Here is a 16,822-nt window from a genome sequence, read left to right as displayed (position 1 = left end):
ACGTTTATTTACACAGGATGGGAACATGATCGACATACATTTAAAAAGGGTAGATAAGCCTAATATCGCGATTCTTTAGAGAGAGAGAGTTTACATAGAATACGCGTGGCGATAAATACCTGAAGTTGGTTGCTTGTCCGATTTAGTAAAAATAACGTGATGGCGAAATTAGTCCACTTAAACTTTTGGTATTCTAGTTCGGCGAATAGTCCAATGGACGAGAAACTTAATCCAATAGATCGCGCACAAGGAATTGAGGCACTACGAAATCAGGGATCCTGGCGATTGTAGATCTGGGCGACAACTCGAACTCTCGGAGGGACAGGTGACAATTTCTTGAGTCGGAGAGGGATAGGCGACGACTGCCAAATTCGTCATTAAATCACATCGATGAAATCGAGATGTTAGGTCGGAAGGTGGCGAGAAAGCATTATTTTAGTGCCTGAGAACCGAACAGATGTTTCACTCTCAGGAGTAAAAGTTGACAGTTAGTTGACAAAAGGGTTAATGTGACGCTGTGACGTTATGAAATAACAAGACATATTGAGGGCCAGTGCTTCGGATCCTCACATCAGCATTATGCAAAATATTTTCTAATTAAATAATATATAAAAATGAGACTATGTTTAAAAGTTTTTTTTTCTATTGTTGTTGTCTTACTATTTATAAAACGAAGATTATTATACCACAATATTGTTATAATAAAATACTAAAGTCAAGGCTTCGATACTTTTTTTTTGTCTGTACTGTACGTCTAAGGTTGGTGATTACATTTATTGGAATAAGGAAAAGAAGTTTTAAGCTTTGAAATTTTATAATTATTTTAAGAAAGTATGAAATTAACAAGTTGATTTTAAAAAAGATTAGTTTAACTGCGTATAAATGCGATGTTCTGATTGCCTCACATTTTTTAACCATTCGGTTATCGTAAAGGAACTCTTTAGAATGACGTACTGTACATAAATCAGTGGCGTAGCGTAGGTGTCAGCCGCCCGGGACGGAGGAAAATTTCGCCGCCTCCTTATTTAGGTATTTTTATAAGATATTATTATTTATTGTGAAATTTTGCCGCCCCCTATAAGTGCCGCCCGGAGCGGGCCGCCCCTGCCGCCTCCACTACGCTACGCCACTGACATAAATTCGATTTTCTATTTTAGAAGAATAAAAACTGAATCTGCTCGCCTTCTCTTAAAGTGGAGAAGCAATTTTTCCAATAAAAACAACGAAAAAAGGGTTTAACAGATATAAAGTGCATTCAAAAACATCAAAAGGTCAGTAATCTAATACAGTTATATAATAGAAGGCTGGTCTAAAGTTAAGTCTGATACAAGTACACATTTAAATGCATATTAGGCCCATTCATTAATTATATGTACAGTTTGAGTTACTTTTGATCCCCTTCCTCTATCTTGTGTACAATGGTGTACTTTTGGCAAACACCTCTTTTATGTGTACAATAGTTCATGGATCCTCTGACATTCAAGAAATTACTTAAATAAGTTCTGAAAATGTTTTCCGATAGTTTATTCACATGTCAAGTAAGAGGTCTTGTAAGGACAAATTTGCATGTCCCTAATATTGTACTCCTCCCTCCACCGTGTACCTGTACATTGATATACTTTTTGTGATGCCCTCCGTCCTTAAACTACGTGTAATTAATGGATGGTACCTTATCACAATCGTACGAGTATATTTTATAAAGTAATTTTTAATTTATTTTTATATAACAAATTATTATTTTTGGCTATATTAAAATAATTACAATTATGATGCAATTTTTTGCAATTTATGCAATTTATTCAGAAAATATACATGTGCTATACAAATAAAATATTTTAATTTATAATTTAATAATTCGTATATATTTTTCTGTATATTTTAATTTCTGTTTATGATAGCTCACATAAGTATAACTTTCTTTTAATTATGCTGTATCAAAAATCTATACCAAATGTTTTGCTAAAACGAAAATTGAATAAAAGTGCGCTGATAAAATTATATTCTTTTAAATAAATAGAACAAAATATTCTTAAATTTTGAAAGAAATGGCATATTTGTAATAATACAAGAAATAGCTTAGAAAAATAACTTCTATGATGATGAAGGGAAGAATGTTATTATATTGTCCGTCATATATTACACATTAGCAATTGCTTTCTATCTGATAATTGAGGTAAAGGAATTAAATATATTAGTCTGAGAAGATTACTTTCTTTATATTCTTTCTTTGAAGTTTAAAAGCGAAGGATTGAAAAAGAATTCCTATTCTTTTTCAATCTTTCAATTCGTAAATTTAACATATAGTTGTCCGTGACGGCTCCTTTAATAAATAATAACTAATTTTAAATTAAAGATAGATGTTTTTATGAAATGTTTAAGATTCCGTCAAGTTTTTAAATTATGCTGTAATTTTTAGTATTTTTAATGTATAATTACAAGTTCCTTTTTTTTAATATACAATCGAAAATTATTTAGTACGCATTGTATATATCCTCGTTTTTTCTGCTCTTAGAAGCGTTTTCTACTCACTTGTCAGTCTCTTTGTGTTTCTCTAACTTTTTGTGACTCCTTATTACAGAATTGAATCGAATATATGACGTTTACGTAAGTATCCCATGAGTTGAATTTGAAACTTTTAATACGAGTAAGGTTAGGCCATATCTAAAAATATTTTCTGCCTAACAAAATAACGTCATAAACTTGCTCAATAAAAATAATAGGCGTAAAATGATTTTTTCAGGATTTATTATAAAAGTATGTTTTATTTATTATAGAAACTAAATAAAAATTATGTATTATCTTTTTAATCATTGTTCTATTCGCAAACACAAAATGAGAATATGTGCGCACATTACTTTCTACGTTACCAAAGACTCGAATAACATTCAAAAATATCAAAAATTTCATTTTCTTCAATTTTACTTTCCAACTAATATTATTTTAATTTTTTACAATTGCTGATAAAGTGTGTATTTCCAGTATGTAAAACGATTTTTTGAAAAATCCGACCCCTTACGCCAACGTACAGTATTTACATTGTTTTACGTCTGTAAGGGCCAGACTTTAACTCGTTTTTCCTATGTCATATGTGCACTTTCGTAAATTTTCAGCCAAAAAGTCAAAATTTCGATCCACAATGTTTTTCGTGTTTTTCCATTACTGTCACAATGCGAAAAAGTTGTTCATAAAAAAATTTTTAAGAAAACACTATCTTCCATACAATCTGGATTTAGGTCTTAACGATTATTATTTATTTCCTGCTTACTTTGGTCTTCGCATTGGCCAACAACTGTTCGAAATGCTTCTTAAAGAATTGCGGAGTTTCGCATTGATCCTTTTATCGAAATCTGGAAGATTACTAGCTTTGTAATCTTTTTCATGGACCATTTGTTTGATCTGGTACCAAAATCGTTCAAGATGACAAGATGTGTAGAACATTCGGAACGGTTTTTTAAACATAGTACATTTTTTAGTTTTCTAGAATCTCCCAGAATATTGCTTTATCTGCGATGAAGACATCAAATGACGGTAATATGTTCAATTCAACAGAAACATTGTATGCGTTCCGGAGTAAAAACTTGTCGCACGCTGTGATGATTACTTTAACTAGGCCCGACTTCTGGCCACTCTAGGCCAGAAGTCGGGATGTTTCAACTCGTAACGAAGTACAGTAGCCTATGTACAATTGTAAGTTAGGAACTGCCAGTTTATATTTACTTCGTAGTGGCTTGTATGCTAGTGTGAATCCTGACATCAATCTAACTCTATCGGAAATCATTTAATTACAGTATCCGTAATTGTATAGCAAGAAAATAAGAATTTCAGTACAGTATCGATAATTGTATCTCAATAAAATTTAAATTTTGGTATTGTATAGATGATTTTATCAGAACAAAAAAAGTTTATCACTTACAATCTAAAGCTATTGTGCATCGAACGGTCATCTTGTTTGTTTACATTTTACAGCTTTGACTTGTTAATGCATTGAAGCTTACTTCATTGTGTCGTGATTTTCGCACTTTCCCAGTTTTATTTTTACATTTCGCGTATAATAGCTTACAGTTAAATTCAATCAAAACTCAGAGGGAAAAGTTTATTAGTGCTACCATTTAGTAAGTTACGACTACAACTGAAATGCCAAGTACTTCAAACATATAGCATTACTTTTAATTGTTAGAAATTAGCAACAGATATGCTATGTGCAATAGATGTGGTTCTAAAATCTCAAGAGGAGGACGATGTCATACAACTATTCCTTTATGGAATCATTCAAAGAAAAACATGCAAGTGTTTACAAAACTGAGAGAGGTGAACCCCAGTCGAAATCTTCACATTCACGGCCAGTACAGGAAAAATTTGACGAGCAAATCAAAGATGTTGATCTTGAATCTGCAGATATTCCTCCTAGTCCAGATTCTTCTATCGGTTCTAATGGACTTCTCTCACAGATTCGTCCCGATAGTATTAGCTCACTTCAAACAGCCTTTACGTGGTAACGCTGATAGTGTTCACTTAGATAATTCGTATGTTTCAGTTACACCTGTAATACTTCACTCCTCAAATTCTCACACACAATTTGAACTTCCTCCACGAAAATGTAAAGCTGTTCAACATACTCTGGAGAGTTTTATGGATAAAACTCAAAATTTTAAGTCGGGCGATAAAAGGATTTCAGAAATTATAGGATTGATTGGAAACATAATCTCTCTTCATAACCATCCAATATCAATAGCTGAAGATAAACGTTTTCATAAATTTATTAAGCACCTAGAATCCTGATACAGCCTACCATTCCTTCTTTAAAACACTATGCAACAGTGGCGTGCCGTCATTGGAAGCGATGGAAGCGCCGATTCCACCTTCCAATGACCTTCCCTTGTATTTTATAAAATATAAATTTTCATATTTTAACGTACAGCATTAATTAAAATTAATTTTTTATTATAACTGCATTATGTATCTTTTACACATTTCTATACTACATGTGAAAAAAACGATGAGATTGCTATTGTATATTCGAATAATTCGGTGGCGGAAGGAGTGTCGAAAGCGGGTCAGTTTTCAATCAGCCAGATTATATGGGCATTGGCACATGCGGTTTACAGAGTACCAACCTCACCCGGTTTAGCTGGTAGAAGCAACACACGTATAAAGCATCTAATTTTATATCCCTGGCCGGTTCTGAGCTGTTAGCCGCCTGCCTATCAACTTCCAAGCAGCCAGATTATAGGCATTGGCGCATGCGCTTTACAGAGCACCAACGTCACGGTTTAGCTGGTAGAAGTACACGCATAAAGCTTCTAATTTTATATCCCGGACCGGTTGTGGGCTGTTAGCCGCCTGCCTGCTAGATGTTCGGCCGCCCTCGCCCGATTATGTGAATCATGAGTAGACTAGATCAACGGCGGGCAACCCCCGGCCCGCGGGGCGGCTACGGCTCGCGAAAAGTTTCTATCCGGCCCGCGAGATCTTTAATAGATTATTAAATTGGAAAAATAACTATTAATTAGTTATTTTTCCAATTCTTTGTAATTTTCGAAAACGATAAGAGAAATAAATGTAGTAATGAACTTTTTATTTATTTATTTCATATTTGCAGACTAAAAAAATTACGAGTCACAAGAAGGCGTCGTACAAAGTAACCGGTTTCAACTTATTTCTACTTAAGTAGTTAAATAATTAAGCGATTAGGGAATTAGAAACATAAATAAAACCCTGATGAAAGAGCCGAAATTTTACTTAAACAAAAGCTTAACCGAACCAATCTCTTGCTGCGTACAGTGGGGTCTGTTCTCTTCATAATATTAGATGTAATAAAGACAGAAATTTTTCCAGTTCAATGAGTGACCGAAAAGTTGTAAATTTTGGAAATTTCCGTGAACACTTGGTCCTAAAACGAATTAGTTAGAAAACGAACGACGGACAATCTGTTAAGTTTAACATATTTAGATTTTTACGGCTATGGTGAGAAACGTTTAAAATCTACAACAACCCTGTCGCGTCCTTTGATATATACTAGTGATGCGACAAAAGAGGCATTTGACATTGACCGATATCGGCACCCTCGGGATTTGGCACGCACACATTTACCTTTTTTTTTTTTTTAACTCTTTCCGCCATGTGGGCACTAGGAGGGCCTCTTTTAGTAGGCCCATTATGGGTTCGGCCAGGCCCACAATGGGGCGACCGGGTGGTGAGGGACGGGGCCCGACATATCCGAACGGACCACCCCCCGAAAAATTCCTGGGGATTATTCGACCCGTTCGGATTCGATCCCGGGTCCCCAGAGCGGTAGGCTGCCACCTTTACCGCTCGGCCATCCGGCCGTCGCACACATTTACCTGGACAGTCTCCAATTCCATTCATTAGCCACTCGTAGGGAGCTATTTCACTAAGTGGATTGTTTTAAGATTTAAAAAGTAAAGAATATTTTGTTATTTTTATGTATGTTTCTTCACAAAGTTATATTTAATTATAAGTTTCATTAAAAGTATATTCATACAATTGAAGAATTTTTTGTACTAGGTATGTATATTCGTCACACATTTTGTTTTACCAAGTAAGTTTTTCTGATAATTTTAATTTTAGCTCTTATATCGTGGTTAGTGATTCAAAAATTTATTTTAAAAAAGTTTCGGCTCAAGACCATATAATGAAAAAGAAAACATTATTAAAAGAGAAAGACCAATGCCTAAATTAAATATAAATACTTTTAGGATGAGTTTTATAAAAATAGGAAAATTTTACTTTTCCTATTTTTATAAAACTCATCCTAAAAGTCACGATACTCCAGAAGAAATTCGGAGGTAACTAGAAGAAACTGAGCGCGAGCCGTAGCTGAAAAAATTTCGACATTTTGACGATAAAATTTATGACGAATGACGATTCTTTCGTAAAATTGAAGCAATTTGGAAATCAAAAAGGAATAGAATTTAACATTGGTAGACAATATAAAATAAATATTGAAAATTATAACGAGATAATTACGATTAATAGATATCTCTAAATTAATAGATGTTATATGTTTTTTCTCAAAGCGAGAATTGGCATTTAGAGGGCATAGGAAATTTATTGAATCTAATAACGGAGGTAATTATATTGAACTTTCTTATTTATTAAGTACGTCAGATAATCTATTAAAAATACATTTAAAGAAGTATACGGTTTTTACTGGCTTATCGAACAAACGAATACGAACGGGCCCTGACGCGCAATTAATTGATTGCCCCTGAAAGTCGGCTTCTTACAGAAACACAGCTTCCCTATCATCAAATGTCACGGCACGCCACTACTATGCAACTAGATATCCCTGATTTGTATAGTAAAAGAAAGAGGTTAAAAAATTATTTCAGAAATTGGATACGTTGCTCTTACGACGGACATGTGGACATCCTCAACTCCAGACAACTATATAAACTTGACGACTCATTTTACTTTCCCAGCTGTTATATAAAACAGAGGGAAAGTATGGCGATTGGCCAAAAAATGACCCCCAGTTTTTTACATTTTTGGGCTTAGGACACCTTGAAACGTTGAGAAATGCAAAAAACGTAAAGTTTTTTCCTATATGTATGGATGAGTGTGTAGGGGGGCACGATTTTGTTCACCCTTTTTGAAGCTTAATAACTCTTGTGCTTTATGTCGAAAATTTCTGAAATTTTGCAGGTAGATTTGTTTATTAAAGAGATACTATTGAATTTTGGTGATTAAAGAGCAAGGGGATAGGGAGATAAAGAGAGTCGTGTGTATCTTCAGTAGGTTCGGACTTAATGACGATTGTAGTCTTTACTAGCATTTAGAATTTTTTATAAAACTCATCCCTATCCTCAAATTTAAACTATTTGCCATTTTATAATAGCTAAAAATATAAAAAGTTTTTAAAATAAAATACAATAACAAATGGCGCCACCAAATGTTGCCAGGAAAGTTAAGCAACTCGTTGCTGGATTTTTTGGATTCAAATTACATTTATCATCATAAATATTTAGTGTGTGCCATATGGAACTTTCTCGCTCAGGTTAAAATATTCGAGAATTTATCACGCAAACTATTAAAGATAGAGGTATTTCTGACAAAATTGTATTTTCAGAAATAATGCACGAAATATTGTTTCTGTGCTTGAAGGGAGTCCATTCGAACACATTTCTTTTTTAGCTCACTCTCTTTATCTTTAACTAGTGATAAAGATGGATTTCTCAACAACAGGTAAAGTTGGCTGCCACTAACCTTACCTTCAATGTAGATTTAACCATCACTACAATGGAATGATAAATATTCTTGACGCGTTTTATAGATCAGCATTTGTCGCTAGTGGAAGCGCAGAAATGATTTCTGAATTCATTCCTCTTGTTAACAGCATCATTAATGTGCTAGAAACAATAACGTTTCTGCGCAGTGACATACAAAGTGTCATCAATGATTTGCTTCTTTTTTTTTTTCATCAAAACACGGTGCCAATTTTTGGAAGAAGTAAAATTGTACACATTTGCCACAATGCTTGATCCAAGATTCAAAACGTTCCACGAAGCATAGAATGTTGAAACAATAAAAAATCAAATAGTTTTAGAGATAACTACTCTACCAGAAAAATTTAACTCAACGCAAACAGAAAGCTAAAGAAAAGAAACACAAACTAAACAAGCTGATGTAAGGCAACAAAACAATATGGTGATTTTATTCCAAATTAGTGGTGTCAACAGCAGGTTCTGGAATAAAAAGTCACGATACTCCAGAAGAAATTCGGAGGTAACTAGAAGAAAGTTCGCTTCTACCAAGTGAAAATATTTTCGATTACTGCAAAAAGAACAATCTGTATCCTCGATTGAAGGAATTATCTTTTGAAGTATTTCATCATACCGCAGTTAACAGTTGTTTTAGAGAGACTCTTCAGCACTTCTGCTTTAATTTGCGACAAAAAAAAAGAAGCAGTTTAGATCCTGAATACGTTCGAATGCTTGTTTTTTAAATAAAAATATGCAATAGATGAGAATTTAGTAAATTGTTTTTCTTTCTGCCTTTTATTTTACTTTATTAATAGAAAAGCAACGATTCATTTTAAGTTTCTAATTCCATTATTTTCTTTCGTTAATTATTCTTTGGTACATATTAAAATACAATGAGACGTATTATACAGTAAAAAATACTAACGGAACAATTATAAAATATATTGTTCTTGTTTATGGACGTTGGGTGTGGACTTCCGCTGTCTTTCACTCCCATCTACGTGATTGAGGTCAGGAGTACAACTACTGAGATAGAAGAGCAGAGAGAGGCGTGACGGGAAAAAATGTAACACTGGGGGTGGAGTAGTGAGCTGGGATGGAGAAGGGGAACAGATAGAAAGAAGTATGTGAGAAATACAAAATATATTAAGAGTAAATGAGATAGCTTTATTTTAAATGTAGCCGGTAGAACTATTATAATGATTTAATTTTAAATTTTCATGTAGTTAGTTGAGTGAAAATTTCTTTTTTATTATACATTTTTATAAATAAATAATACAAATCGATATTTCCATCTGTGATATTTGTTGAAAGAAAAAACTAAGTAGGCTACAGGTAGTCTTAAAAATAGTAAACAAAGATCCAATAAAATAGGAAACAAAAGCCAATTCCTTATTAATAAACTGGAATGATGTATATCTTCGTTAATATTTTATCCTTATAATCGATTAATCTATTCGGAAAAGTGCTGCATATCAACCAAAAACTATATCTTTGCTATCAATTATTATCTTACACACAGTCTAGACGTTCGGGTCAAATTGTCTGTAATAAGACAGATATATGATAAATTGAAAAATAAATATTTTCATTTTATTTGATTAGTTATATACAGTTAATCTGATATTTTACGCTTTTCTAAACTCAATATAACACGAATTACGGGAAATCGTCGATTAGAAACAGAAAAATGTAAACCTACTTCCTCACGACTGTTAGTGTGACGTCATAGTAACGGGATGTTAGTGTTATTGGCACAGAGTATGCGCGAATGTTAATTCTGTATTCTAAAATTATCTAGAAAAATGTTCTTGACCAATCGGTTAGCTCTTAATAAACGGAAATCCGGTCGATCACGTTTCCGGAAGTTTTCAAGAACATGTGCCGACAGGTGTTTTCTGGACAACTTCTGTTCTCGTTACTTGGTTTTTAATTGTTCTTTCCTCGTAAGTATACAAGTTTATTTTCTACGATATCACGTAAGATCTTTCAGTTTTTTCGATAGATATGTGTGTATTAATTACATTCAAGATGATAAGGAAAAATACCTTCTATAAAAATAACCCGTATTTTAGCTTTATAATGGACGAAATGCTACTATTGTGTTGATAGGACAATACACACGACCTGTTTATTTCGTGTAAATTCCAAGATAATTGGAGTAGCGGTATAATAGCGATGATTGTCGCTATGGTAACTTTACAACAAAGAGGATACAAAATTTATAAAAATATAGGCTATATTCGTTTCGGTCATAATATATAAAACAAAATTAGGAGCATGATATAAACGTTTTTTCCATTACTATATACTGTAAACTTATAATTCCTAGATTTACATTTGAAGAATATATTATTGTTACTATTAAAAATGTAACAGAATATATATTTTTATTATATTATTATAAAGTATAATTTACTAAACTATAAGTAGCTTAACAAAACTTCTAATAATGATGATGATATTTGAGTAAAATTACATTAAAAATATTAACTGACATTAAGTATTAACCATCAGTGTGATCAAAGTATTAGAATTAGTTTATTTCAAACAAGTTTGGTTTGATCTCAGACACTTTTTGGGGTGCATTCTTCTAGATTAAATATTTTTTGCTTTATTATTAAATTTTGATGATTTATTATAATTATTTACAAAATGATTTATTTCTAAAAGGAGATGAATTGATATTATAATTATTAAAATATTTTGTAATAAAAAGATTTATCATTATACATCTTTTGTGGAAGTTTATGGAATTTTTAAATTATAGACACAAGCAAGAGTAGTATCATTAACAAATCTGTGAGCACATTGTTTAATTGTTATGAAAATAAGGTACAGAAAGAAATAAATACTATATTCAAAATACACAGTTGACATTAATTACTTTCTCTTTTCTATTACTGAATAATTACTTGATAATAATTTCAAGCTATTTCTGAATAAGAACTTTCTTTTCACAGACACTCATAAGATAAAATAATTATGAACACTTCCTAATTCTTGAATTACAGCTTCTTAAGTTTTTGTTGTAATATGCAAATTCTTGTTGTTAAAGTAAACATAATGGAAATTTGAGAAAATTAGATAATTCATTAAAATTAGACAAAATCAACTTTTATTTTTGTTATTTATAAGTAAAATTAAAAAGTATTTAATACAAAAAAACATTTGAAAAATTCATGCAGATGTATCATTTAAATTTAAATATTCACAACAGCTCTCAGCATTAATTTTTATTAATGCTGAAAGCACTATGTCTAGAGTTGTCAGATTTTTAAGACTGGATTAAAAGACATTTAAAAATGATTAATGCCATTGCTCTTCAACTTTCATTCCACCTCAAAAAAGTAAAATTGATTGCTTTTTTAGTTAATAATTAAACATTCTGTTGATTTTTTTTAGATTCTGATTTAAAAATTATAGTTTTCATATTGACTATAAATATTTGTAACGTTTAGTTTAATTTAGAATTTAAAATATTTAATGGTAAACTATATTTTTCTATGGAGGCTATGGATTGATATATTATAATAAGCATACATCTGTACAGAAATGTGTCACTGTCATTACAATACATTAGCATTGAAAAATGAAATCAAAGGACAAATTGCATGCTTTCCCATTTCAATAAAGGACAAGGATAGCTTAGCTAAAATAAAGGATTGTCCTTTGAAATAAATGCTAGCTGTGCCTTATCTAGACCATTACAAGATATTTTAGTGTACTGTACTTAGATCAAGTGATTAGAGATGGTGGGATAGTTTGCTGCCTGGGTTGTAGTAAGTGCAGCCCAGCCAGCAAACTATATTACAGTGATTCTATATACTTCTGGTACAATTTCTAATATTTCAAATGTTGACATTTTGATAACCATATTTACCAACTTTTTAAGCTATGTACAGTATTAGCTATTTTAATTTTATCCTCAGCCCTCCCATAAGAAACTTTTCCAAGCTCCATTGCTTAATAGCAATGTATCAGCTTATGATTTTATAAAAAATATCATTTTATTTGGTTTTAATCACTATTTTTAATTTATATCAAGTAATCAATAATTTTTTAAAGAATTCCAAAATTAAGTTATTATGAAACTAAATGCAAATTATAGCTTATCATTTGTTTTATTTAATACTGTAATAATTTTTTTATTTTATCCTTACAAATTACTGATAAATTTGTAAAGTTTGTTAGCCAATCCAAACAAGCTAGTTGTTTTTTAACAATTGTATTTGATTATCTTCAACATTTAGTATCCTTTTATATCTTACTGAAAATCTGTTTTTATAGATTCTATTTTACATAACTCATTAGTCATTCTAAATATTCTAAAACTTTAGCATATTTCTTTTTATTCATTATACCATCAGTTAGATTCATTTATCTAATTCTAATATGAAATAGCCACAAAGTATTTTTATAAAGGTATCTGGCTAGGTTATATGAACTATTGTATAAGATTTTTTATCATTTCCTTTGAACCGAAAAGTATATTTTATCCAAGAACAAAATCTTTCTTTTGTTCAAGTGTTCCACTAATGTATTTCTTTGTGTAAAATGTCTTTTTCATAACATTTGGTTAGAACTCTATTATGACATTTGAGTTTTTCCTACATTATAAGTTTGTACCAATTTTTTCTGAATTATGAACTCCTAAATAATTCCAATGTGGTCTAAGTTTCTATGAAGTCTTTGTTCTTTGATCAAGATTAGCTTATTGAGGATTTTGTTTACTTTTTTACACTAATCAAAAAGTATCTCTGACAGATGTTTTTTCTTCTTTCATTTGATGTTATTTCTGTACCAAAACTGGATCTATATTGCTTTATAAGTTTCTTTATTGTCACATAATAGAATTTACTTTTTAAACTTATATTTAAAAATTATTACTTTATATTATATGTAAAATTCAATATTCTCGATTTATGATGTAAACATGAAATGAATAAAACTTACAAAGTACAAACTCTAATTCTATTGTATTCATATTGTGACAGTTATATTCTTTACTGGAGACCTCCAGTAAAGCAGTTATGAATGATATAAATATTTTGTTGTCATAAAATTTATTGTGTGAGATTGAAATATAAGTTAAAAATTTTTAAATATGTAAGCATTTTGTTAATGTATTAAGTAATGTATAAAACAATGTGTTTTATTACAATAAGATATATTTTTATTTTTAATATTAATAAAATTATTTTAAATTTCAGTTATATTCAATAAAGGAAATTTAGTTTCTACCATGACCAGTAAAACTGATAACAAAATTCTTTTAAGAGCTGCTACTTATCTTTCTCCTAGTATTCCAGTAGAATACTATGAAATGATTTTACATTATTTGGAAGAAAAGTTGGGAATCTATACTACATTATTATATGAATCTCGTTGGGAGGGACCCCATCCTGATCGACCTAATCCATTTGCTAATAATGAAATTGATTTAGGTAAGTTTTTTCAAAATTACTTGAATTACTTTAATGTAGATTATGTTAATTAATTTCCAAGAAAATAACAAAAAAAATTATCATTATTATTACTGTATTATACTATATTTTATGGCTTATAACACATACCTCCATTACAGTATAAAATATTTAACATATTTAAGTCATTTCATGTCTTTGGCACTTGGTATCAATGTTTTTTAAACTGGGGTGTACTATAGATTACTCCCTATGGAATTTCAGGACTTTGATTATATATTTGAACTCAGGGGACCGAGACGAGTTCAACGGTACCCTATTTTTGGACCAGAGACGAAAAATAAAAAAGTTGTCACACTTTTTAAGTTACCATACTTTTTTAATGCTCTCATGCAGACGGCACCGTAGTTGCTAGTATTGCCATCTTGCGGTAAAGTCTGCAAACCGTGACGTCGGACTACGGTCATCTCCCGGAGCGTTAAACACACTATACGAGAGCGGAGAGAGTGACGCGACTTCCGATCATCGCGCGATCACCATTTTGGTTAATGTTACTTATGGCAGCGAACATGGCGGCCCGACTGACCTCTCGTATGGGCGCCACCACACGCCGCCATGTGCTAAACTAGTGATCGATTCACAGTAGTTCTTGAACAAAGTAAAAAAAGGGGGAAACGTCTACTAAAGGCAATTTTAACGGCAAGCGACGGGACTCCCGATCGCGATAGCGAGGCCGACTTAGCGGAGAGCGACGCAACTCCCTATCATCGCGCGATTGCCGAAAAAAAAAGTATGATAACTTTTATATTTTTCGTCTCCAGTCCAAAAGTAGGGTATTGTTGAACTCGTCTTGGTCCCCTGAGTTCAGATATATACCCAAACACACGAAATTCCATAGGGAGTAATCTATAGTATACCCTTAAACTGTATTCTGGTTAAAAAATTAAATTTAGAATGCACACTATTTTTTATCAGATAAAAAGTGGTGTTTAAAAAAGTCATTTACCATTAAAATATTTTACATGAGTACATGTAAAAGCTGCTTAGCTATAGCAAAAAACAAATAATGTTCTTTAATTAAGCATATTTTTATTAACATTTTTATTCAAAAGTTGGGCTAGGTAGACATTACCTCTAGCCTACTGAAGACCATTTGGGGAATTCATTAGCCTAAGGAAAATTGCAACTTCACATACAAAAGTTGTGTCTTATGTCAAATATGGTATATCTGGTAACATTGATAAATATTTGAATCTCATAATCATTTGACTTTAATGTAACTATTGGGCTTTGAGATGTTTATATATTTATTGTTATATTATTGAGAGTATAGGTGCACAGTGAAATTTTTAAGATGTATTGCACTTAGCCTAATGGCCCCCACTTGTCCAATAGTCAGATTGCAATTTTCTTTTCAAACTTAACTTTTGTTTTTATGCTTTTTTAGAGCTAGCTGCAAGATTTTTTTTTCTTATAATTCTTATAAAAATTATTTGACTTCAATAAAATAATTATCTGAATTGTCAAAAATTATTTTCTAGAAAAAAATATAAGAATTATACTTAGTAGCTACTTTATTAAAGATTTTATTATTTCATAAAATTTTAAATATGGAATTTCTTTACGTTAAAAGAACATAAAATATATAATTTCACATCTGCACATATTGATATAACAGAATTTTATTTATCTTATTTACAGTATTATAAATATTAAAATTACTTTTTATCATTTTGTTATACTGTATAAATAAATTTTGGTTATCTTTAGTTAGTTATAGTTTAAAATAAAGTGTTTGTTTTTAATGAAAATATTTGATTCATATAATTAATATGCCTTTGTGTCCTTAACTTAATTTAAACTTATCTTTGTCTACTAGTACTTTATCAATTAACAGGACTTATTATACTGGATTTATGGATGCAGCAATTACCGTATTTTACGGACTATAAGACGCACTTTTTTCTTCGAAAAATTGCCTCCAAAATTCAGGTGCATCTTATAGTCCGTAAAATACAGTAGGTCTTACAGATCAGAAATAATGTTTATTTAAATCAGCTGAACACATACACTTTAACATTGTGTTTCAGACCTGTTTAAATGCCTGCTGATGAGGGACAAACAGGTCTGAAACATGTTAAAGTGTATGTGTTCAGATGATGTAAATAAACAATGTTATTTCTGATCGTAAGACCTAATTGCTGCATCCATAAATCCAGTATAATAAGTCCTGTTAATTGATAAGTTAAAATTAAGATAAGTTTAAATTTGATTTATATAATTCATTTATAATCTGCTAAAACTGATAAAACTTCAATATCTGTGTGATTAAACATAGACAAAAATGCAATAATTACAATATCTGAGATATAGATCATGCATCAATTATTTAAACCTTTCTAATTGGTAATGTTTGAATTGATGTTAATTGTTATGTACCATCTTTACAAAAAAAGATTTCAAAATATTTATCTAAATTTTAAAAAATTAAAGATGAAATGAATTATATTTATACATATTTTCCACTGTCACAAGTTAAGCTAGATTTGCATTCAAAATTAAAACAATATGCAAATGTAAGTGGTAAAAATGCAGAAATGAGCAGTCCTCCATTGTAATGAATCATTCTAATGCCTTCTCTGAAGCATTAGAATAATTTATTGAGGACAGTTTTGATGATATCAGTAACACTTCCACTGTTAGCAGTTCTAGTAGATGATTGATTGTCAGAAACAATTTTCCTGTAGCCTATATACATATAACACATTTCATTTTGTAGCACAGGTGCAGTGCTATCATGCCTCATTTATATGTCACATCTGTGATAGAATGACACTGCTGATTTACATATGATGTAAGTTTCAGCGACTCACTATTCATGGAGTTGATTTTACACAGGTTTTGTTTGTTACTTTAATTTTGGATAATAGTTATATTTTACATAACACAGGCTCATCAATAAAAATGTCTGAGATTTCAACATTAGATAATAATGCATATCAAGCATTGCAAAGTCTGATATGTATATAGAAACATAATCAAACAATTGCTTTAAATAGTCAGGCTATAACTCTGCTAATTTAATGATTAATATTAAGTAATTTGCTAGTAGAGGTAGATGTTAAACACTGTTTCTTAACTAAATTAATAATTATAATTTAGAATCATCTGGAA

At 31.0% G+C, this 16,822-nt stretch overlaps 1 protein-coding gene across 3 annotated transcripts in view; it reads left to right on the top strand.

The window, feature by feature from the left end:
- LOC136981818 (uncharacterized) overlaps positions 1-16,822 on the top strand; it is a 42,957-nt gene that overhangs the window by 1,819 nt on the left and 24,316 nt on the right. The window contains exons 1-2 of one of the 3 annotated variants that reach the window (XM_067278208.1): positions 1,241-1,271; positions 13,436-13,669. In XM_067278208.1, coding sequence (XP_067134309.1) covers positions 13,468-13,669 — 202 coding nt within the window. In that variant the 5' untranslated portion in view covers positions 1,241-1,271; positions 13,436-13,467. Of the gene's footprint in view, positions 1-1,240; positions 1,272-9,925; positions 10,169-13,435; positions 13,670-16,822 lie in introns of those variants that run through there. The other 2 variants (XM_067278198.1, XM_067278190.1) reach the window with 2 other exon arrangements.

Source organism: Centruroides vittatus, unplaced genomic scaffold (assembly GCF_030686945.1).
Source record: "Centruroides vittatus isolate TY-2023 unplaced genomic scaffold, ASM3068694v2 contig_1168, whole genome shotgun sequence".
NCBI lineage: Eukaryota > Metazoa > Arthropoda > Arachnida > Scorpiones > Buthidae > Centruroides > Centruroides vittatus.
Note: the sequence above shows the minus strand (reverse complement) of the source record. Positions and strands in the feature narration are given on the sequence as shown.